At 46.2% G+C, this 24,213-nt stretch overlaps 2 protein-coding genes across 2 annotated transcripts in view; both read right to left on the bottom strand.

Moving 5' to 3' along the window:
* Positions 1–16,359, bottom strand: part of ACACB (acetyl-CoA carboxylase beta) — a 48,249-nt gene extending 31,890 nt beyond the window's left edge. Inside the window, 8 exon segments of the mRNA XM_070763342.1 lie at positions 739–848; positions 1,661–1,759; positions 2,862–2,943; positions 3,092–3,201; positions 3,276–3,414; positions 4,245–4,377; positions 11,206–11,825; positions 16,270–16,359. Coding sequence (XP_070619443.1) covers positions 739–848; positions 1,661–1,759; positions 2,862–2,943; positions 3,092–3,201; positions 3,276–3,414; positions 4,245–4,377; positions 11,206–11,816 — 1,284 coding nt within the window. The 5' untranslated portion in view covers positions 11,817–11,825; positions 16,270–16,359.
* Positions 16,360–16,985: 626 nt separating this feature from the next.
* UNG (uracil DNA glycosylase) lies at positions 16,986–24,210 on the bottom strand. The gene is made up of 7 exons (XM_070763340.1): positions 23,951–24,210; positions 23,066–23,266; positions 22,303–22,398; positions 21,746–21,843; positions 21,531–21,619; positions 19,222–19,400; positions 16,986–18,082 (listed from the first exon to the last, which is right to left on the bottom strand). Exons 1-7 carry the CDS (start codon positions 24,041–24,043, stop codon positions 17,942–17,944), a joined length of 897 nt encoding a protein of 298 aa, XP_070619441.1. The 5' UTR covers positions 24,044–24,210; the 3' UTR covers positions 16,986–17,941.
* Between the last annotated feature and the right edge of the window lie 3 nt (positions 24,211–24,213).

The following is a 24,213-nucleotide window of genomic DNA, read 5'->3' as shown; positions in this document are numbered from 1 at the left end:
ATAATGTCCTTAACACAGGACTGGTTCTCTCCTCCCGTGAAGAGGCCAATGGACCTTTTAAAGAACCAAACTCTGCCTGGTCTGTTTTGCAGCCAGTAGAGGAATCCAACAGGAGGCCCAAAGGGAGCAGAGCTTCGTTCAGGAAACCTCCCTCAGTTGCTTCAGCTGCTGTGATTTCTCCTCTCTGCTGATATTTTGACTGGTTTTAATATTGGGATTTTAGATTGTAGTTCTTAATTAATTAGATTTGTTGTACACATTGTTTTATATTGTATCTTGTGAGCCGCCCCGAGTCTTCGGAGAAGGGCGGCATGCAAATCTAATAAATAATGTTTAGTCTCCAAAGGAGAAGACTTGATAACGCTCTACCAATATCTGAAGGGCTGTCACAGAGCAGAGGGGTCAGCACTGTTCTCATTAGCACAGGGAAGGGCCAGAAACCATGGAATGAAACTGCAAGGAAGTAGATGTAGATTAAATATCAGAAAAGGCTTTCTAACAGTAAGGGCGATAAAGCGGTGGAACAGTTTGCCACAGGAAGTGGTGGGCTCGCCTTCCCTGGAGGTCTTCAAACAGAGACTGGACGGTCATCTTTCTGGGATGGTTTAGTGAATCCTGCATTGAGCAGGGGGTTGGACCCAATGACCCTCGAGGTCCTTTCCAACTCTATGATTCTATGATTCTATAATTATTATTATTATTATTATTGTTGTTGTTATTGTTATTAATAAGACTTACCTCTAGGCCTTCCTCCACGTCGCGCACGCAGCCCCGCTGGTAGGTTTCCAAGGGAACAGTGAGCGTTCCCACCTGCTGCTTCTCCTCTGGGATCCATTCAGCAATTAAGTCTAGAAAATGAAAAAATGACCATGAAACTTTAACGGCAGCGGCTACTTCCTTTACGGTCGAAGCAGAGGCCATGGGGCAGCAAGGCAGCAGGGAAGTCTCACTACATCCATATAACTCCTGAGCTGCACTGGCTTGCGATTAGTCTCCAGTCACAATTCAAGGTGTTGGTTATTACCTATAAAGCTCTACGTGGCTCAGGGCCAGGCTATTGACGGGACCGTCTCCTGCCACAGACCTCCCAGACACCAATGAGAGCGCACAGAGTTGGCCTCCTCCGGGTCCCACCAACTATGCAATGGAGGTTGTCGGGGCCGCGGGGAAGGGCCTTCTCTGTGGCCGCCCCGGCTCTATGGAACCAATTCCCCTCCCCCCACAATGTCCGTACTTCTCCCACCCTGCTGGCCTTCCGAAAGGCTACGAAGACCTGGCTTGGCCGGCAGGCCATGAATTGTACATCTTTCATGGCCAAATTCTATTGAATGATGTGTATGTTTTGATTGGATTGCTGAGTGGTGGGTTTTAACTGGGGTTATTGTTTTAATTTGTACGTGACTTTTTTTCATTGTTCACTGTACACCCCGAGTCCTTCGGAAGGAGGGAAGGAAGGAAGGAAGGAGGGAAGGAGGGAAGAAAGGAAGGAGGGAAGGAAGGAAGGAGGGAAGGAGGGAAGGAAGGAAAGAAGGAAGGAGGGAAGAAAGGAAGGAGGGAAGGAAGGAAGGAGGGAGGGAGGGAGGGAAGGAAGGAAGGAAGGAAGGAAGGAAGGAAGGAAGGAAGGAAGGAAGGAAGGAAGGAAGGAAGGAAGTCCTCTTACCACTGCCACTCCACGGCAAGGTTGGAATGTGGATGGTCTGGGCCACAATGGTGGAAGCCACTTTGTCCCCCAAGGCCCACATGGCTTCACTGGGAGGGCCTGGCAAAGAGAGGAAAGAGGCCCAGCTGACCTTTGGGAGAAGCCTGGCTGGAATGCTGGAGGCCCAGACAAAAGCAGGGCGGCTCAGCTATACATAGGCAGGATTAGAAAGAGGGACAGGGAGCTCTCTCACACCTGCTTTGCGGGCCAGGCATTTAACCTTGACCGCTCAAGAAGGCTCCTTGGGTCCAGGACAAAACCCAGCCTGGGAAGGCCCTTTGCAGGTTTGTAAAAACACAGATAGAAACATAGAAGATGGACAGCAGAGAAAGACCTCCTGGTCCATCTCGTCTGCCCTGATACTATTTCCTGTATTTTGTCTCAGGGTGGATCTATGTTTATCCTAGGCAGGTTTCAATTTCAGTGACTGTGTATTGACCAACCACGTCTGCTGGAAGTTTGTCTCAAGCATCTACGACTCTTTCAGTCAAATAATATTTTCTCACATTGCTTCTGATCTTTCCCCCAACTAACCTCAGATTGTGCCCCCTTGTTCTTGGGTTCACTTTCCTATGAAAAACACTTCTCTCCTGAACCTCATTTAACCCTTTAACTTATTTAAATGTTTCGATCATGTCCCCCCTTTCCCTTCTGTCCTCCAGACTATACAGATTGAGTTCATGGAGTCTTTCCTGATATGTTTTAGGCTTAAGACCTTCCACCGTTTTTGTAGCCCATCTTTGGAGTGAACACAAGAACAAGGGGACACAATCTGAGGTTAGTTGGGGGAAAGATCAAAAGCAACATGAAAAATATGATTTGACTGAAAGAGTAGTAGATCCTTGGAACAAACTTCCAGCAGACATGGTAGATAAATCCACAGTAACTGAATGTAAACCTGCCTGGGATAAACATATATCCATCCTAAGATAAAATACAGGAAATAGTATAAGGGCAGACGAGATGGACCATGAGGTCTTTTTCTGCCCTCAATCTTCTATGTTTCTATGTTTGGACCCATTCAATCTCTGCTCCAAAGGGGTAAAATAAGTTCCAAAAGAAGAAATTTTGGGAAAGAAGATGTGCTTTTTTAAACTGAGGAAGAACGAAGCATGGGGGAAATCTGGGGCTTGGCTGGAGGTGCCAACACAAACACACCTACCTAGGAAGGCAATCCCGTTTTTCTGCAGCAGCTCCGGAAGTTTGGGGTATTCGGAGGCATGGCCCCAACCAGCCCAGACAGCCTGGGAGGAGAACGTTTAAGGGATCCGTTAGGCCAGATCCCACAGTGATCCCTCTGGCAGTTCTATTGTTTCCATCCATTCCATTCTTATGCTTATGTCCCACTGGATTCCCGGCAGCGCAGGACGGACAGGGAACGCTGGCCATTACCTGCACGGGAATCCTCTTGGAGATGTCCACGATCAGCTCCACGTTGGCGTAGTTGTTGTTATTGCTTCCCCCAGAGACGGGCACGTAGTGGTCGGCCATTTTGATGTATTCTGGAAGAGGGAGGGTGGGTGAAGAGGGCCCCCCGTTGCCCCGGGGAATTGAGGAGGGGGCCTCGGCTGCCTACCTGCGTTGGCTTTCAGGTCCTCGGGTGTCACCATCACCACAAACCGGATGGCCCGCTCGTTCCGGAACATTTCGTAGGCCCACCTGCGGATGGAGCGCATGCACTTCACGGCCGCAATGCCGTTGTTGGCGATCAGGACCTGAGATTGGGAAGAAGGTGAGCACAGGACGGTCACCGCTCAGGCAAGGGGAGGATGGGAAGGAGCTCAGCCAGAGAGGACCAGGCCCCGGGGTCAGCAGAGAAATCCATAGAGGCATAGAAACCTCATGGTCCGTCCCGTCTGCCCTCATACTATTTCCTGTATTTTATTTTACAATGGATATATGTTTATCCCAGGCATGTTTAAATTCAGTCACTATGGATTGACCAACCACGTCTGCTGGAAGTTTGTGCCAAGCATCTACTCCTCTTTCAGTCAAATCATATTTTCTCCCGTGGCTTCTGATCTTTCCCCCAACTAACCTCTGATTGTGTCCCCTTGTTCTTGGGTTCACTTTCCTATTAAAAGCACTCCCCCCCTGAACCTTATTTAACCCTTTAACGTATTTAAATGTTTCCATCCTGTCCCCCCTTTCCCTTCTGTCCTCCAGACTCTACAGATTGAGTTCATGAAGTCTTTCCTGATCAGTTTCATGCTTCAGACCTTCCATCCTTTTTGTAGCCCGTCTTTGGACTCGATCAATTTGACCCATCTCTTTTTGTAGGTGAGGTCTCCAGAACTGGACACAGTATTATTCCAAATAATTCCAAATTCAGTCCCTGGGCTGGACAATCCAGCTCATTTTTGGCCAGGCCATCTCCAGGGCTCTTTCCCAGCTCAGCCCTAGAGCCCTCCAGCAATTCCCCTGAGCTTCTGGAAGATCTGCCTGGCTTTATATTTAAATTTTCTTTAAATGTGCTGGGCTTTGTATTGAAGACATGTATTTAACAGGCAGAAGGGGAGCATGGCTTCTTCTTCAGCAGCCGTACCTTTTCAATCACACGGTTTCCTCCAAAACGAGTCACAAACTCAGCAGGTGACGCCACCGTGAAGTCCCTGTGGAGGTCCAGTTTCCTCTGCTCCCGTCCTTTCTTCACCAGGTACATCCCTGACATGCTGGGCCTGGAAGGAGGCGGAAACTGTGAAGGCCCCAACAACACTGGAGGTTTTTAAGCAGATGTTGGATCACCATCTGTCTGAAGTGGTGAAGGGTTTCCTGCCTAAGCAGGGGGCTGGACTAGAAGACCTCCAAGGTCCCTACCAACTCTGTTGTTCTTGCTGCTGCTGCTGCTGTTGTTATTATTATTATTATTATTATTATTATTATTATTATTATTACTATAATAAATATTTCTATCAGATTCCACCCATAGCTGAAGTCTGTCCCTCAAGGAAGGGTGCAGGATGGAGCTCAAATGACTTGGAAGCTGTTTTTGAGACGCTTGAGAAGAGCAGTCAATGGGGGAGGGGGCAGGTGGAGGTATTTAATCAATTAATTAATTCGACTTCTATGCCGCCGAATCCCAAAGGACACAGGGCGGCTTACAACAATATGGAATACAAAAACAATGAGAAGAAGTCAAATGTACAATCTAAAGCAATGAAACCATAATCAAAGCCCATAGTCAGCGCATGCCTACCATTCATGCAATTTGGCCATGAGAGTGGGTAGAACAAGTTCCTGAATGAAGGTGAATTTTTTCCACTAATTTTTTTTGCCACTGACAGTCTTCTCTCTTCTGTATGTCTTTATTTATTCATTTATTAATTAATTAATTTATTAGATTTGTATGCTGCCCCTCTCCGCAGACTCGGAGCGGCTCACAACAAAAACAGTACAAATCCAATACCTGAAAACACTTTAAAACCCTTAATATAAAACCCTTAATCACGCATCTCATACAGACCATACACAAAGCGGAAGCGGCCCAGGACCATCAATTCCCCCATGCCTGGCGACAGAGGTGGGTTTTGAGGAGTTTGCGAAAGGCAAGGAGGGTGGGGGCAGTCCTAATCTCCGGGGGGAGTGGATTCCAGAGGGCCGGGGCCGCCACAGAGAAGGCTCTTCCCCTGGGTCCCGCCAGACGACACTGTTTTGTCGACGGGACCCAGAGAAGGCCAACTCTGTGGGACATAACCAGTCGCTGGGTTTGTGCGGCAGGAGGTATTCTTGCCCCTTGTTCGGCGCCTTCCTCCCACTTTTGTAGTTAACACTTTTGGTAAAAGGTGGCACTTCTAACACAAAACACACACCCCTCTCATGGACCCACCGTGTGACTTCCTCCCAGACCGCTTTCGGTCAGGCTGCGGATCCTTCCAGAGCTCCGCATTTCAAGCAGAGCAACAGGCCAAAGCCCCCAAGAGGGTGGGGAGAAGGGAGACTTGCTAAGCTGTGCAGGAGGGGCTCGTTTTTTTTGAAACTGCAGATTTCAGCCGGGGAACATTTCCTGGAAACAGCCCCAGAAAACAATCCCTGGAAAGCAAAAGCCTCATTCGGAATTCATTTTGCTTCTGACAAGTTGTTTTGAGAAACTCTCCCACAACAGTTGTGCGTTATCAGTGGCGGCTGAAGGACAAAAGGGCGTCTCAGCTCAGGACTTTTGGAAGCCCCCGCCCAGTGGCCCCCTCCTTCTGGCAGCTGGGTGCTCTGCCCACCTCCCAGGAGGGGGTGATTCTCAGCCCCCCCCCAAATAATGACCCTAGAGGAAGGTCTGCTGCTGCTGCTAGCATCTCCCCCTGCCTGCCGAGACCTCTGCAAAGGGGCTGTGAGAAAAGAGGGTTTCTTTGGCCCTCTCAAGCTCTCCCCTCCCTCCTCCCCACTTCGGCTCCTCTGCAGATCCAACAAGACTTCGGCTGCCCAGACCCAAAGCAGGTCAGGATCCCGCTGGCCGCTACTGACCTCCAGGGTGCTACTCCACCCAGTTCCGGTCTGTGGCTTCTTCCTCTCCCCTCCTGTGGCTTTGGATGGGACCCCCCAAGAGGCAGGCGGGAGCAGAGTCGGAGGCCACCTCTTCCTCCTCCTCCTCCTCCATTTCTGTGACTTCCCCTCCCTCCTCGGGGCTTCCCCTTCCCCTGTGGGCGAGGGGCCAGGTCAGCTCAGCCGCTCCCCAGCAGCACCCCCAGGCGGCTCAAGGGAGGAAGAAAACTCCTGCTACATAATCTCAACATCTGACCGACTGTGTGGCAAAGACACACAGAACAACAATTCGGAGAAGGGCGGCATACAAATCTAATAAATCTATTATTATTATTATTATTATTATTATTATTATTATTATTATTATTATTAATAATAATAATAATTATTTATTTATTTATCTATCACTGAAAGAGTAGTAGATCCTTGGAACAAACTTCCAGCAGACGTGGTTGGTAAATCCACAGTAACTGAATTTAAACATAGATCCATTGTAAGATAAAATACAGGAAATAGTATAAGGGCAGACTAGATGGACCATGAGGTCTTTTTCTGCCGTCAGTCTTCTATGTTTCCATGTTTGTTTGTTTGTTTGTTTGTTTGTTTATTTATTTATTTATTGGACTTGTATGCTGCCCCTCTCCGTGGACTCAGGGCGGCTCACAACACATCAGTAATAAAACAGTATACAATAATACAATTAGATCCAATTAATATAGGTAATTAATTTAAAACATTATAAAAGACTAAGCAACAAATAATTCCCTCCACACTGTCAAACTATTTACTAAGTCTGCACTACTATTACTACTAGTTTTTTCTCATCATTCCTACCACCCATTTCCTCCCACTTAGGACTGTATGACTGAAACTTTCGCTTGTATCCTAAGATTTTTATTAATATTGTTTCTTCATTGCTTATTTGACCCTTATGACAATCATTAAGTGTTGTACCACGTGATTCTTGACAAATCTATATTTTCTTTTATGTCCACTGAGAGCATCTGCACCAAAGACAAATTCCTTGTGTGTTCAGTCACATAATAAAGAATTCTATTCTATTCTATTCTAATTAAAAACAACAACATTCATTCAAACACCAACCATAAACATACTAACATTCGGTGGCCAAAGGCTGGGATCCAATGATTTATGCCTGATGGCATAAATAAGTTTTCAAATTCTAAATCTGAAATTCTTACAATACTTGGGGCCTCCCCATCGCTGACGTAATTATCAACCGAAAGGCCATCCTTGGCCCTTGATCCCGAGGAGCCTCTCCCCCGCTTGGGTTGCTGATAAGTGGTCATTATCAGCACTGTCCCTCATTTAATGGCACCAGGAACTGAGCTGCTTTCTTTGTATTTTATGCCTTCATGGTTCTGGCAAAGCTCTCGAAGAGAAATAAAAAGGAAGATATCTACGCATACGTGGTGGTTGTGAAAGGCACAGAATATAGTGGAAAGAACCAGCCGATCGTTCTCTGCACTCCCAGCACAAGGGTTCATGGGTTCCGGGATCTGAACGTCCCCTTGCTCCTCAATATTTGGATTCGCACATCAGGTTCCTCTACTTCAAAAAGTCCTTTAAAAAACTGTTGGGAGCATTTCACAAAAATTGATTGATTGACAGGATTTGTATGTTGCCTCAGGGCAGCTTGCAACATATACATAATACCAAAGGACAATTCTGAAGCCCAAGGATAAAAAGTTATAAAATTTTAAACTGAGCTAAAAACCCAGGTCATAAAATTACAAAACCACATCCGTTCACATCTCAATCCAACTGACGGGCAGAGCAAATGTTAAAAGCTCAATGGCCCCGAGCCCACCAGCAAAGGTGGGTTTTTAAAACCTTCCATTAGGCCACGGGGTGTGTGTGTGTGTGTGTACGAATCTCGGGGGGTGGGAGCTGGTTCCACACTGCCACTCTGTTCATCCCAAGACCAGTGGCTGTAAGTCCTTAATGCCTGCGCAAACAATTGTGGGTCCCAGAGCCAGGCTTAGAGGGTTTCTCTCGGCATGCAGCTCTCGACCAGTCTTCCCCTGGTTGCTGCCCAAAGCATTTTGGCCTGGGACCTCAGCAAACCCAAACACAACTGCTGCAGATAGGACAGCCCTGGTGGTGCCACTTTCTGGCTTTCATACACCAAATAGGGGAAGCTTGTAATACAAATTTAATACTCTACTTACAAACTTAATTCATTCCATGACCAGGTTCTTAAGGAGAAAAGTTTGTAAGAAGAAACCATTTTTTGGTTTCTAGGAAAAAAAACCACCCTAAAACTTTTATCTATATGGATAGTAAAGATCTTAAAAGCTGTAGAGCACTCGGGTCAACAGATAAGTTGACACTATTTACGACATTTGATAAACTCATAGATGAACTTATTTCTTCTTTTTTATTTTTTATTTTTTCTTCTTTTCTCTTTCTCCCCCTTTTCTCTCTTTTTCTTTCTCACTCTTTAGTTTTTCCTCTTTATTTTCTTCCTTTACGTAAGTGTGTATTTTATTTTATAACTGCATGCTCTAAATTCATATAAATTTGTACTAATATTTACATAGTCCTTTTGCTTTCCGTATCCCCTCCCCCATTTATTTTCAATAAAGATTATATATATATACTATAAATATTTTTTTAAAAGAAGTTATTTTTCCTATAGGAATCAGTGTAAAAGCAAATAATGCATGCGATTGGGGAAACCACAGGGAAGGTGGAGACCCTGTTTCCTCACAGGAGATTCCTAGAGGCCTCATGGAGGCTTCTCCCCGACTTTTCCGGCCCTCTTTCCTCCCAGGAGATTCCTAGAGAGGCCCCACAGAGGCTTCTCCCCGCCTTTTCCAGCCCTCTTTCCTCCCAGGAGATTCCTAGAGAGGCCCCACAGAGGCTTCTCCCTGCCTTTTCCGGTTACAGTTTCAGAGGCTCAGGTTTGCAAGTGGGAAATGGTTCTTGAGAAGGGGCCAAAAAATCTTGAACCCCTGGTTCTTATCTAGAAAAGTTCGTAAGTAGAGGCCTTCTTAGGTAGCGATGCCACTGTACTTGAAACACGAGGCGTAAATGAAACAGATCAAAACCAAAGCCAACGCGGGATTTTGCTCAGGCTACTGAGTCAACCAGGAGAGACGGCACACAGAGAGATAAGCTGTTCTGTTGTGTTTTTTGAAAGCATTTTATCAGACAGCCACAGTATTCCACCTTAAACTCTGTCTGGACACGGCTTTCTCCTTTTCTCCAGCACAGTACAAAAGTCCCAAGTTCAACAACTTGCATTTTTAGAGCAAATGAGCCAAGAAGCCACTAGGTCAGCGATGGCGATCCTTTACGCCAGGGTCAAGGTCTCCTCTGCCCATCAGACTCAAATCACACAGAGCAAGTTTATCTGTCCGAGTTCTATACATTCCCTGTTCATTCATGACACCCTGCTTTCTGATCAGGGGTGGGCGGCTCCTGGTACGTCCCAGTCCTAAGAACCGGTAGCGGCAGCCATGGTAGGTTCTGCCCATTTGCCCGGGATGCTTTTGTGCCTGCGCAGAACCTTTGCACATGTGTGAAACGGTCGTAAGGGGTTTTAGAACCCACTCCTGATTCTGATGGGCTTCCGGCTTGGATGACCCTTAAGAGTCAGCAACTCTTTATAAATAGGCAATAAATTTAAGTAGCTTCTTAAAACCCACCTCTGCCGTCAGGCCTGGGGGAACTGAGATCCTCTTTCCCCCTAGGCCTTTACAATTTTATGCATGGTATGTCTGTACGTATGTTTGGTTTTGTAATAAGGGTTTTTAACTGTTTTAATATTGAATTGTTATATGCTGTTTTTATTACTGTTGTTAGCCGCCCCAAGTCTACAGAGAGGGGCGGCATACAAATCAAATCAAATAATAAAAAATAAATAAATAAAAAATAAATAAAAATAAGTAAATAAATAAATAAATAAATAAATAAATAAATAAATAAGCTTGAACCACAACGATACAAATATTGAGAACAAACAAGCAAAAATGGTAAGAAAGTCGATCCCAGCTACTAAAAAAGGGATTGCGGAAGAGCAGCTTCCTGAAATAAGTCACATTTAACAGCTTCTCTGTCTGGAAACCACACCACATTTCGGACATAAACACTCTAGAAAACGTCCAGAGATACTTTACCAGAAGAGCCCTCCACTCCTCCACTCGCAACAGAATCCCCTACGCAACTAGACTCACAATCCTGGGTTTAGAAAGCTTAGAACTACGTCGCCTCAAACACGACCTAAGCACAGCCCATAATATCATCGGCTACAAGGTCCTTCCTGTCAATGATGACTTCAGCTTCAACCACAACAACACAAGAGTACACAACAGACACAAACTTAAAGTAAACCGCTCCAAACTTGACTGCAAAAAATATGACTTTAGCAACCGAGTAGTTGATGCATTGAACTCACTACCTGACTCTGTAGTATCCTCCTCTAACCCACAAAACTTGACCCTTAGACTCTCTACTGTTGACCCCTCCCGATTCCTAAGAGGTCAGTAAGGGGCCTGCATAAGTACACCAGCGTGCCTTCCGTCCCCTGTCCTAATGTTTCTCTCTTACTAGCATCAAGTACAGTATATAAACATTGTTATTCTTTTGTATACCACCAAACAAACAAACAAACAAATAAATAAATAAATAAATAAGCATAAATAAATAAACTGAGTACAACTTTCAAGGAAAGAGATACAGCCAGACCTCAGTTAGATTAAAACCTGAACCTTTGCTAATCGAGCAAACCTTTGACATTTATTAAGAAGAGGGGAAGGAAATCTACAGGATAGCAATAATTATAAAAAGAAAACCAAGGTAAATGAATTTTCTGCCAACCTGTTTTAAACAAAAATACGTTGAGATTATCTCCTGTTCCACCAAAGCCATTGACTGAACAAACAAATTAATAAATTAAACCAAATGTTGGGAAGTGAGAGAGGGCCCATCTTGACCCTCCCTCCATAGGCTCCTCCCAAAGGTTCAGCGCGGAGGCCCCAAAGTGGTGGCGCCCCCACACTGCCTACCTCATGACCAGGCTCTCTTCTACGGAGGAGGAGGAGGAGGAAGCAGGGTGGGCCAGGCTGCTCCGTCTCCTCCTGCCCCTCGGAAAGGCTCCTCCGGCCACGAGCTCCTCGTCCGAGGAATTGTCTTCGAAGGAGCCCAGGACGAACTTGGCCATGGCTTGCTGCTTCCTCTGGGCAGGGCTGGCGGCCGGCTCCTCCAAGGACAAAGAGTGCATCTGCCTCAAGAGCTGCGTGGAGGACACGCGGACACACCGGCCCGAAGGCCTGGCGGAATCAGCGGCCGGAGAGAGCACGCAGTCCGAGGAAGAGCGGGCAATGGGCGGCTTGAGTTGGCAGGAGGGGTCCGTGGACACCTGGGAGTGTGGAGGGGGCTGGCACGCTGGGCTTGCAGGGGCCCCGCTGGGCTCTGAAGATGCAGCTTCTGTCTCATCCCTCGGGGACTGTAGAAGGAGCCCGCTGGACGGCAGCGGCTGGGCCTTGGGCGTGGTCAGCTGTTCCAGGACAGGCTGCCCAAGCTTCAGTTTTTTCAAACCAAGTGGAGGGTTTTTGGCCATCTTGGTCCAAAGCAGCCACAGCCCAAGCGCCAAGGCCACCAGCGCTAGCAGAACCATTCAGGAACCCTAGAAATAAGAGAACAAAAGAAAGTTGGGGAAGGAATACTCGTGCGCACAGGGGGTCTGGGGGCTCAGAATCGGGGCCTTGGATCCCAGAGGGCAGCAACTCCGGGGCATAGAAACATAGAAGACTGACGGCAGAAAAAGACCTCCTGGTCCATCTCGTCTGCCTTTATACTATTTTCCTGTATTTTATCTTAGGGTGGATCTAGGTTTATCCCAGGCCTGTTTAAATTTAGTTACTGTAGATTTACCGACCATGTCTGCTGGAAGTTTGTTCCAAGCATCTACTCCTCTTTCAGTGAAATAATATTTTCTCACATTACTTCTAATCTTTCCCCCAACTACTACTACTACTATTATTATTATTATTATTATTATTATTATTATTATTATTATTATTATTTATTAGATTTGTATGCCGCCCCTCTCTGTAGACTCGGGGTGGCTTACAGCATTGATAAAAACAATATATAATGACTAACCTCAGATGGTGTCCCCTTGTTCTTGTGTTCACTTTCCTATTAAAAACACTTCCCTCCTGAACCTTATTTAACCCTTTAACGTATTTAAATGTTTCGATCCTGCCCCCCCTTTCCCTTCTGTCCTCCAGACTCTACAGTTGGAGTCCATGAAGTCCTTCCTGATACGTTTTATGCTTAAGATCTTCCACTGTTTTTGTAGCCCGTCTCCGGGTCCTCGGAGAGGGGTGGCATACAAGTCTAATAAATAATAATAATAATAATAATAATAATAATAATAATATTAATATTAATAATATTAATATTAATATTAATATTATTAATAATAATAATAATAATAATAATAGCAACTTTGCAGAAGAGAAGAAGATATCCCCCCACCCCTCAAGCCAAAGAGAAGTGGCTATGTGCTATGTGACACACAAAACAAGCAGAAGAGCGGTGTCCTCAACTTCCTGGCTTGCGGCCCATTGCGCCAACATACTACTGCTACTACTACTACTACTACTACTACTACTAATAATAATAATAACAATAACAACAATAATAACAAAAAGAAACACTGCGGAAGGGAAAGAAAACCAGGGGTCGGGAGGGTCCAAGGGCAGCAACGACCCCCTTTGCCCCCAGCAGATAATAATGACAACAACAGACTTGGAAGGGACCTTGGAGGTCTTCTAGTCCAAGCCCCTGCTTAGGCAGGAAACCCTCCACTACTTCAGACAGATGGTTATCCAACATCTGCTTAAATACTTCCAGTGTTGGGGCATTCACAACTTCTGGTGGCAAGCTGTTCCACTGATCAACCGTTCTGACTGTCAGGAAATTTCTCCTTAGTTCTAAGTTACTTCTCTCCTTGTTTAGTTTCCACCCAATACGTATATACTGCTCAAAAAAATAAAGGGAACACTTAAACAATGCAATATAACTCCAAGTAAATCAAACTTCTGTGAAATCAAACTGTCCATTTAGGAAGCAACACTGATTGACCATCAATTTCACCTGCTGTTGTCAGCACATTCAACTTTGCACAGAACAAAGGATTCAATGAGAATATTTCCTTCATTCAGACCTAGGATGGGTCCTTTGAGGGCTTTATTTGTTTTGAGCAGTGTATATACAGTATTCCACATATACTAACCTTTCCAGCCACGCATCCACCACAAGCTTTCAAGGCGTCAAGCGTCAATTCTTTCGCAACCCAAATTGGAATTTTACTGCCGAGTAAAGAGGCCGTGTGTAGAAAGGGAGCAGGTTAGGTCTCCCGCACGCTTCCCCAAGGTCTGAAATTCCTGGCTGCCCAGGCAACTGCCCGGCCTGAGTTATAAAGGGGGCTGCTATTTTTATCTCCCACAAACAGCATCCCGGCCGGCTGTGGTCCTGCCCCAAGACCCCTAATATGAAGAGGAGGCAGCTCCTTGGCCCACCAGGATCCAGCCCCTTCAGGCGAGACCCTCCCACCGCTCTGGAAGACCCTTGCCTTCAGTCCCAACATCCAGAGAAGTGACCTTTCTCCTGCAGCCAAGGCCTAGGGGTCAGCAATGAGGTTTGTAACAACATCAACATTTTAAAGGGCATACGAAGCCGTCTTCTTCTCTGCCCTTGACCAGGACTGCTGGTTCCCATTAGTATTCAAGGTCTCCGTTCTCAGTCACAGGGCAGAGTCAAGGTCTGTTTTCAATTCCAGTGTGCAGCACATGAGCCAAATCAATGCTCATTCAATGCAACGGGTTCCCGATTTAAGGAGTAACTTCCTTCCGTTCCGCCCACTTATTTTAACATTGCTTAGCCCCAAGTCTTATTAAGCTAAGCTTACTAAACTAAGCACAGCCCATAAAATCATCTGCTCCGAGTCTGCGGAGAGGGGCGGCATACAAATCTAAATAATAAATAAATAAATCCTTCCCGTCAACGACTACTTCAGCTTCAACCACAACAACACATGAGCATAAAACAGATAGAAACTTAAAGTAAACCACTCTAAACTTGACTGCAGGAAATACGACTTTAGTAATCGAGTAGTTGATGCATGGAACTCACTACCTGACTCTGTAGTATCATCATCTAACCCCCAAAACTTTACCCTTGGACTGTCCACTGATGACCTCTCCCGATTCCTAAGAGGTCAATAATAAGTGCACCAGCGTGCATTCCATCCCCTGTCCTAATGTTTCTCTTTTACTAGTAACATGTATATAAATATTATTATATCTTTGTATACCACCAAATAAATAAATAAGAATAAATAAATAAACTGTACAACTTTCAAGGAAAGAGATACAGCTAGGACCTCAATTAAATCAAAACCTGAACCTTTGCTAATTGAGCAAATCTTTGCTATTTATTAAGAAGAGGGGAAGGAAATCTACAGGATAGCAACCATTATAAAAAGAAAACCAAGGTAAATGGATTTTCTGCCAACCTGTTTTAAACAAAAATACTTTGAGAGCATCTCCTGTTCCCTCAAAGCCCTTCACAAACCCCAACATTGAGAAGTCCCTTGGAGGAACAGCAGAGAAAGAGAGAGACTTATATTTGCTAACTTCGGCATCTAATGAATAATCTAAAGCTGCTTTAACTAATGACGGCTGCAATCTTTTCCACCTTTCCCATCTCCATTACGTAATATACTTTCTAAAAAACCAAGCCCACTTTCTGACAAACAAATTAGCTTCTACTCCTCAGCAGCTCCAAGTCCAGGATTGTTAAGATTAACTGGATCTTGCCCTGGCACCAACAGGCACACAACTCCGCACAATTGTTTGCACGTTAACACCATTAGTGCTGAGGAAATTAGCAGCCTGGTGCTTCTGTCTATAACAGGCAAAATGCAGAGTTGCCCAGAGCACTTGCAAAATCTTTGAGAATAGAAACGTACTAATAAACGATAACTTTATTGCAGCAATCAAGCAGATGCAAAAACCTTCCGGCTGAGATGATGTGCGATTAGGAAGAAAGGACGCAAAACAAAGCCCTTTCTTTGCTGGTCGCGCCACCTAAATAATATTTAAACGTTTTGGCTTTCGTGCTACTTACATCTTCAACCTTAAATCCACCCAAAGCTGAGCACGCCCGAACCCAGCGCTTCCCAATTCCGAAAGAAGATCACACGCCCTTGTGTTGTGTTTGGATGGAAACTTCTTTCTTGGCCCCTGGAGGCTGGGGAAGCGGGTGCCAGGTGGCAGGGCTCCATGGCATTCTGGCGTGTGCCCAACAGGGCAACTTTAAGTGGGGCAAAGTTCGCTCACCGGGATAAGAAACTGACAACTGCATTGCACAACACCTCCAAAGGTTACTGAATACCACACATGGCACTGAAAGGTGTAAACAACAACAGCCCCCAGCATCTCCGGAAGTTGCATTTGCTGCGGGCAAAGAGAAACGGAAACAAAATTTATAGAGCCCTGGTGAGGCCACGCTTGGAATAATACTGTGTCCAGTTCTGGAGACCTCACAATCTACAAAAAGACATGGATAAAATTGAACGGGTCCAAAGATGGGCCACAAGAATGGTGGAAGGTCTCAAGCATAAAACTTATCAGGAAAGACTCCATGGACTCCATCTGTAGAGTCTGGAGGACAGGAGGGGGACATGACTGAAACATTTAAATATGTTAAAGGGTTAAATAAGGTTCAGGAGGGAAGTGTTTTTAATAGGAAAGTGAACACAAGAACAAGGGGGCACAATCAGAGGTTAGTTGGGGGAAAGATCAGAAGCAACGTGAGAAAATATGATTTGACTGAAAGAGTAGTAGATGCATGGAACAAACTTCCAGCAGCCCTGGTTGGTCAATCCAGTCACTGAATGTAAACATGCCTGGGATCAACATCCATCCATCCTAAGATAAAATGCAGGAAACAGTATAAGGGCAGACTAGATGGACCAGGAGGTCTTTTTCTGCCGTCCATCTTCTATGTTTCTATATTAAAATAAAAAGTGGGTCGTATTGTTGTGCATAAGATTTTACCTTTTCCTTTGCAAATAAACCACACGCCCGTGCAACAAACTTCAGCAGAGTTTGCAGGAAACCCGCCTCGTTCTCCCGTGCATCGTTTTTTGCAATTACTGCAACCCGCAGCAAAGGCAGGAGGCGCGGGCACCGTTTATTCTCCTCGCCCTGTTAGAGCCCTGCAGGTCGGGCCCCTTCCCCAGGGCTGGCCCACCCCTCCGCCCTACGAGGCCAATCTCCCGGGCGGGGCCGCTTGCAGGACGGGCGCCTTGCAATGGCCGTCGCGGGCTGCAAACGCCCTCCCTTCCCGCGGGGGGGCTCCGCTCCAGGCGGCCACGTGCAAAGCGCCGGGCGGGGCCTCGAAGCGGGGCTGTCAGCCCGCCCCCCACCTCTGGGAATGGAGCCCCCCGCGGGCGCTGGAGAGAGGAAGCAACTGCTGGGCAAAAAAACCGCCTTGCAAGTATTGCAAAGCCCATCCGAGGTGGCGCTAATCCCGCCCCCATATCCAGGGGGCACAAGAGCACAGCGAGAGCCCCCCCCCCGCCATTGGGCATCTATCCCCTGGCAGCCCTACCAGCTGCAAAGCCGAACCCCCCCCCTCTCCCCCAAACTTGGCACTGTGCCCCCCCCCCCCTGCAGAGTTCATCTTTGCTGCCCCCCCCCTCCAGACTGATGCAAAGGAGTTTGAGCCTTTTCCTAAAATACCATTTAAGGCAAATAATCTTTCACACGGATTTCAAGTCAACATCAGAAACGTTTTATTAGAAACCTCTGGGAACAAGGTCAAGGTAGGGAACTAGTGTTACAGGGGAGGTGTGGGGTTTTGTTTGGTGCCTATAAAATTGGTATGATAAATAAAACAGCCGGAACGTTCCCCGTACGCAATTTGCATAGAAGGAAGCGCTTCTCCTGTGGCGCAGAGAGAAGCTGGTGGAGCTCACCTGAGCTAAGGCACCTGAGCTTGGCAGAAGAGAGGGACCTGAGGCAGGCACAGGACTGGCCACCCCTCACCTGGACACAACTGCTTTCCTAGAAAACCTTTGGCCAACGGCAGCTCTCCTTTCCGTACTACTTATGTGTAACATCTCCCAGAGACTTCTGGCAGTGCTTTTAAACCTTGTCCCCAAAGTGGAATACTTTCAAACGGTCGCTCCACTTCCTGGAAGTAAAAATACTAAAAAATATATTTTCCACAGCACCTTTTGAAAGTCTTAAATCACTGGCAGATTTAAAAAAAAGTCAGGATAAAGTTAGACAAGGCACCAAGCGTGGATGAAATGAGCAGCTTGCTGAATGGACTCTTCAGCAGAGGCAGAACAAAAAAGCACCTGGTGTTTGTCAGCCGATGTTTCCATTTTCCTCGAGAACCATAAGAGGAAGGAGAAACAAAACCCAAGTTTCTTGTGTGTGTTTTTAAAACAACAACAAATTGTCAGTGATCTTGACCCTAATGAAGAATTCGAAAAAAACCAGGGCAGCGTTCTTTGGCTAATCTCTGTTTGCTCCAAAATTTAAAATATATATATATACTTGGAATAAACACCACGACTCAGGTGACCCCTGAATTGAAAGTGGAAAGAATACTGTTTTTAGATCAACTCGTCCAAGAATATTTCTGCAAACAAAGACCCTCCAACGTGTTGGGGGCAAAAACGGCTGTTCCGGTGGTCTCGCGAGAGCTGCAGGGTCCTCACAGGGCCTTCCAGTCGATCACGGGCTTCCCGGATTTCCTCAGGAGTCCGTTCGTTTTGGAGAAATGCTTGCAGCCAAAGAACCCCCTGTGCACCGAGAGGGGAGAGGGGTGCGCCGTCTGAAGGACGTGGTGCCGTTTCTGCAAGAAGCCAGAGGGGTTAAAGACTGCCCAGCCCCACCTGCTTGGAGAACTGGCGTGGTTTAAAGGCAGAGGTTAAGAGGTCAGCAGAGCCCGACTGTCCAGGATTAAGCAGAGAGATCCTATACAGCAGGCCACATTTCTGCATCTATCGAGTTAGAACGAGGAACAGAAACATAGAAGACTGACGGCAGAGAAAGACCTCTTGGTCCGTCTCGTCTGCCCTTATACTGTTGTTTCCTGCATTTTATCTTAGGATGGATCTGTTTATCCCAGGCAGGTCTCAATTCAGTGACTGTGGATTTAACAACCACGTCTGCTGGAAGTTTGTTCCAAGGATCTACTCCTCTTTCAGTGAAATAATATTTTCTCATGTTGCTTCTGATCTTTCCCCCAACTCACCTCAGATTGTGTCCCCTTGTTCTTGTGTTCACTTTCCTATGAAAAACACTTCCCTCCTGTGTTGTAATCATAGGTTCAAGTTTGTTCCAAGCCTCTACTACTCTTTCAGTGAAATAATATTTTCTCATGTTGCTTCTGATCTTTCCCCCCAACTCACTTCAGATTGTGTCCCCTAGTTCTTCTATTCACTTTCCTATTAAAAACACTTCCCTCCTGAACCTTATTTAACCCTTTCACATATTCAAATGTTTCAATCGTGTCTCCCCACTTTCCCTTCTGTCCTCCAGACTATACAGGTTGAGTCCATGAAGTCTTTCCTGATAGGTTTTAGGCTTCAGACCTTCCACCCTTTTTGTAGCCCGTCTTTGGACCCGTTCAGTTTGATCCATCTCTTTCTGTAGGTGAGGTCCCCAGAATTCGACACAGTATTATTCCAAATGTGGTCTCTATACAGCGGGATCACAACCTCCATCTTCCTGCTTGTGATACAAGTAGCTATGCAGCCAAGCCTTCTACTTGCTTTCCCTTCTGCCTGAATACTTTCATTGGCTAGGTTCATCCACCATGCAAACGTTCATTTATTTTAATCCTCATTTTGTCTGAGTGTTCCCATCAGGGTAAGGTGCAAAGCATGATTAGATTCATCGTTTACTGCAAGGAAACAGCATGATGGCCAAGTGTGAAACCTGCTTTTTAAATAGCACGCAGACAGTTGCTGTTGTCGAAGGCCCACCTACCCTGTCAATCGAGCTGCCCTTCTTCTGAGCATAAGCCCCCCACAGCATGAAGACCAGGCCGTCCAGGTTCTTATTCAGCCAGGAGACCACGGCGTCTGTGAATTGCTCCCACCCCCTCTCTCTGTGGGAATTGGCTTGATGAGCTCGGACAGTGAGCACGGCGTTCAGCAGCAGCACACCTGCAGGGTAACAACAACAACAATACGATGCCACAACTGGCAAAGCTGGAATGAAGTCATCTCTTCTCTCAACGAAGCTGGATAATCCATGTCATTTCGTATGCCCATCCAGGTGGGAGAATAGGCAGAATTAAGACATTTATACAAATTAAGACTGCTACTTTTTTGGGGGGAAAACCCCCAATTAATTATTATTTAAAATAGGCAACAGAATGTGTACAGTTAGTACCGTAATACAGATTTGCCTCAAACTCGTCCATTTTTTCTTTTTAAATGTTTATGTTTTGTATTGTTCGTTGTATGTATGTATGTATGTATGTATGTATGTATGTATGTATGTGTTCGCCCTAGAACAAGGACAGAAGCACCAGCCTGAAGATGATGAGTGGGACCTCGTCGAAATGTCACCAGAAATCTCTGACTCCTACACGGGAAGAAACCCGAATATTTATTTATTTTATTTATTTATTGGATTTGTATGCCGCCCCTCTCCGGAGACTCGGGGTGGCTAACAGCAACAATAAATATGCCAAGACCGTCACATATGTATGTATGTATGTATGTATGTGTGTATGTATGTACAGTGATCCCTCCAGTTTCGCGATCTCGAGCTTCGCGAAACGCTATATCGTGATTTTTCCACCGATGAAGTCACTCTCTTCCTTTCTCATCTTTCTTTCTCTCTTTCTCTATCTTGCTTCTTCCTCTCTCACACTCTCTTCCTCCCTCTCTCATCTCTTTCTTTCCTTCTCTCTCTTTCTCTATCTCTCCCCCTCTTGCTGGCGGGCGGCGGGCGGGGGCATCAGCGAGGAGCCGGGGTTTCCCCTTTGCGTGGGCGGCTGGGAAACCCCGATCTTCGTCTGCTCGCTGCTGCTGCGCCGAGCAGATCAGCTGCTGGGCGGCCGAAGGAACCTTCCCTGGGTCTTCCCGGCCGCCCACGCAAAGGGGAAACCCCGGCTCCTCGCTGATGCCCGCCGCTCGCCCGCCCGCCAGCAAGAGGGGGAAGACCCAGGGAAGGTTCCTTCGGCCGCCCAGCAGCTGATCTGCTCGGTAGCGCAGCAGCAGCGAGGAGCTGAATCGGGTTTCCCCTTTGTGTGGGCGGCGGGGAACGCAAACTCCACCATCTACGCATGCGCGGCCATAGAAAAAAAGGGCGCGCATGCGCAGATGGTGTTTTTACTTCCGCAACCCTACATCGCGAAAAATCGATTATCGCGAGGGGTCTTGGAACGGAACCCTCGCGATAATAGAGGGATCACTGTATATATGAATATGAATATATATATATATATATATATATATATATATATATATATATATATATATGTTAAATGTTTTTAGCTAGAATTTTTTAAAATTAAGGGAGACTAGGATGGTCCCATTTCGGCCTTGTTCTGGCCTCATCAGCTAGTCACACCCTTTCCTTTAGTGGGATTCGATCTGGTGAACTCTGCCTTGTAAAGCAGAGAACTAGCAATTAAAGCTATCAGATCAGAACCCTTCCAGCTCTGTGCCAGAGAGGGGGTATATGTTTTTTTATGTCGGATCACCCTGGTATATTTTAAGGAACGTCACAGCTCCTTTTTTTGCCTCTAGGCAAAATATATATATATATATGTAGATTGTTATATATATATGTAGATTGTTCTGAGTTCGGGTTTTGCCCCGTGTAATATTTTGCATGTCTATGCGACGTTTTGGTGAAATCACATTCACCATCATCAGGCTGAAGTTGTAAGCTTCGTGCTGTTGTAGATATAGTTTGTTTGCAACTGCCATTTGTTCCTTATAAATAGTGGTGGGGTGGAGATTTGGTTTGAATATAGCAAGTAGATTGGGTGGCTATCTACGAAATCTACGAAAACACACACACACACACACATATATATGTATGTATGTATGTGTATGTATGTATGTATGTATATATATATATATATATATATGTGTGTGTGTGTGTGTGTGTGTGTGTAAATCAAATTTATTACCAAAAAAAAGTCTGGATGATCTTCAAATATGTGACTTTCAAATTTCAGATCAGTCACAAAGGCTGGGTAACTCTAGCAATTGATGCACGAATGCAGGAGAACCAAACCCATGAAAGCAATTGAGAAAAGAATGGTATTTGGTCACCTTGTTTAGCCCATCCAGTCAAATCTCCATGGCCAGGATGTGAAAAGCCTTCTATATCCACCGCAAGCTCTTTGTAAATATTTTCCAGGCTATAAAGAAAAAGAAATGTAAGAAGCGCCATGTTTGCACACAATGTAGGCTCAGGAGTCAGCTGTAAAACAACACGACACCCCTGAACCTACCAGAACGACTTGGCCAGAACTGAACTACTTTACCTGGGTGGAGGCGGAACTGGTCTCTGGACGCTGAAGCAAAGCCCGTGAGCTTGATTGGGCCCATGATATGGGTCTTGGCCCAAAATGACAACTTTCACCTGAAAGCGAGAGCAGACATTGGTTATTCCTGTTCTCAAAACATTTTTTATCTAGATTTATGCTTCTACTTGATGGGATGGAAAATTCTTTGCTCTTTCTTAGTAGTATTTCAAAAAGAAGCAAACATCATTACCTAGAATTCAGGGGATGGTTACAGCAATAGGCAAAGTGCCTGGACTCACACACTGTGTTAAGCCATAACTTGCTTGTTTCTCAACCTTGGCAACTTGAAGATATCTGGACTTCAACTCCCAGAATTCCCCAGCCAGCAAATGCTGGTTGAGGAATTCTGGGAGTTGAAGTCCAGATATCTTCAAGTTGCCAAGGTTGGGAAACACTGGCTTAAACATACCTGTATCGTATGAGCTAATGGCTAAGGGTAAACACCCAAAGACAACACTACCCATTCCTTAAGGAAAAAGATGATAAACACAGACTAAGTAAACAGGTTGACTCACATCATGGATGTCACACAGCTGGGTCCAAGAGAAGACCTGATGCTGGGGTGGATAAACTGTACAGCGCTTGCGTTCTTCAGCAACAAATGTCATCAGCTGTATAAAAGGGGGGGGGGGGATTTATTCATACCTCAACTAAAGGACATAATTAAGGAGATATCACATTCCATAACAAGTACAGAAATAGGCTTTGCCCTGATGTTAGCCAGTATTCTCATCACAAATTCTCCTGCGCAGAATGTGGCTTCCAGGAGACGAATTATTGTCCAAGCAGTCCTCTCAGATGTAATGAAAAGATGGCTATTAAAGTGTTCAACGTCATTGAAAAAGGCCGATAGGCAGTGAAGGGCTACCAAATTTTTACTACCACACTGTGCGCATGGCTTATGCAGGATGCCCTGCTTTTATTTCAACATCTTTCAGTGCAAATTGAGTGCTCCGGGGTGGAGCTCCATTTTTGCTACCCTAATGCATCCGTTCCCCCACCCCTCCAGGCAGCAGCCCACCCCTGCCTACAGGCTAATTATTTTGAAAAGCAGCTGACCCGGTAGTGTAGTAGCCGCCTTTGAGGATGGACTGCTGAGCTAAAAGTATTAGTCTAATCTTTCATCAGCAGGAACGGGCTAAATTTCACCCAAATAACGCTCAATAATTAACACCTCTTCTCTGTAATTAGCTGGACTTTCCTGATTTGGACAGCATCGCCTGAACCTGTAGCGACCCGCTGGTGACTTTTATGGCAAAGCCCTGGCTTCCTGCCCACCTGAGCGAAATACGGCTTGGTGAACTCTCCGGCCAAGGAGACTCTCCAGCTCTGGCCCAGCTCCGCGGGAATGTAGCTAGCAGTACGGGCTGCGAGCTTCTGCAGTGCCGCCTCTTTCTTTTTGCGGATGAGCTCCAGCTGTTCCGGGCTGAGCGGGGGAGACGGCAAGGAAGAGCCATTAGTCCTCGATCTTTTGGCGGCCTGCAAGAGGGAAAAGGAGCGGATAGTGAGAGGGGAAAGGGAAGAAGGAAAGCGGCAAGAAAACCCAATTTCCAAGGCCGCTGCCATGGAGGCGAAGCAACCGCAGCCGCCTCCCTGACACTTCCGGCCCGGAGAAACACGTGTGCACTTCGCGGGAAAAACAAACCCAGGGTCCCGCCCAAGCTCATTATTAGCCTGAAGGTGCCGCCTCCTCGCCTTCCTATTGGTCTACACCATTGTTACTTTTTCCCTTGGCCCGCCCAGACCTCTAATTGGATTGTGTCTAGAAAGGGGAGGGTTACCCCTTAAAACTAATCGGGACCATTTCGAGTTAAGACCCACCCCTTCCCAAAGCGTAGATTCTCGTTGGTTCACCGGGTCACGTGACCCTAAGCAGCCCAACGTCCCTCTCACTGAGAGCTTTCTGATTGGCCGGTACCTCAGACAGCAACTTTTGCCTTTACGAGCAAAAACGTGGTAGCCGAATACATGGCCCGCCTCCCCCTCCACACACACACTGCCTCTCTCTCAATTAATAGATTAATAATAACAATAATAATAAGAAAATAAACAATAGTAGTAGTAGTAGTAGTAGTAGTAATAATAATAATAATAACAATAATAATAACAACTATTTATTAATAAAGCCCTTCATAATATATCCCCTTCTCCCAAAAAAATTACCTCAGTTGCCTCCGCAGCTGACTCCGGAGAACGACTCCTCTTCTTGCCGGGCGCCGCCGTGAAAAAAGAGAGCAAGGACTTCTGCCCGATCATGGTGGCACCGCTCTCGGGGAAAACGGGGCGCTGCAGGTCGAGAGCGGCGGCGGCGGCAAAGCGCTGGAATCTCCCGCGAAATAATTGGCGGCAAAATGCCGCCTACGCGCCGCCCAGGAATGCTTTCCCGCTCCCATTTAAATTTGCGCATGCGCGCTGCTGTGGCCAGG

The sequence above is a fragment of the Erythrolamprus reginae genome, chromosome 10 (genome assembly GCF_031021105.1).
Source record: "Erythrolamprus reginae isolate rEryReg1 chromosome 10, rEryReg1.hap1, whole genome shotgun sequence".
NCBI lineage: Eukaryota > Metazoa > Chordata > Lepidosauria > Squamata > Dipsadidae > Erythrolamprus > Erythrolamprus reginae.
The sequence above is the reverse complement of the archived record's forward strand: the minus strand, read 5'-3'. Positions and strand labels throughout refer to the sequence as shown.

Coding starts and splice junctions, on each gene's coding strand:
- UNG (XM_070763340.1), bottom strand. CDS start 24,043: ATGATCGGGCAGAAGTCCTTGCTCTCTTTTTTCACGGCGGCGCCCGGC. Junction 21,844..22,302: donor AGCTGTGTGACATCCATGAT/GTGAGTCAACCT, acceptor TCTCGCTTTCAG/GTGAAAGTTGTCATTTTGGG. Junction 19,401..21,530: donor GACTGGATGGGCTAAACAAG/GTGACCAAATAC, acceptor GTTACCCTGCAG/GTGTGCTGCTGCTGAACGCC.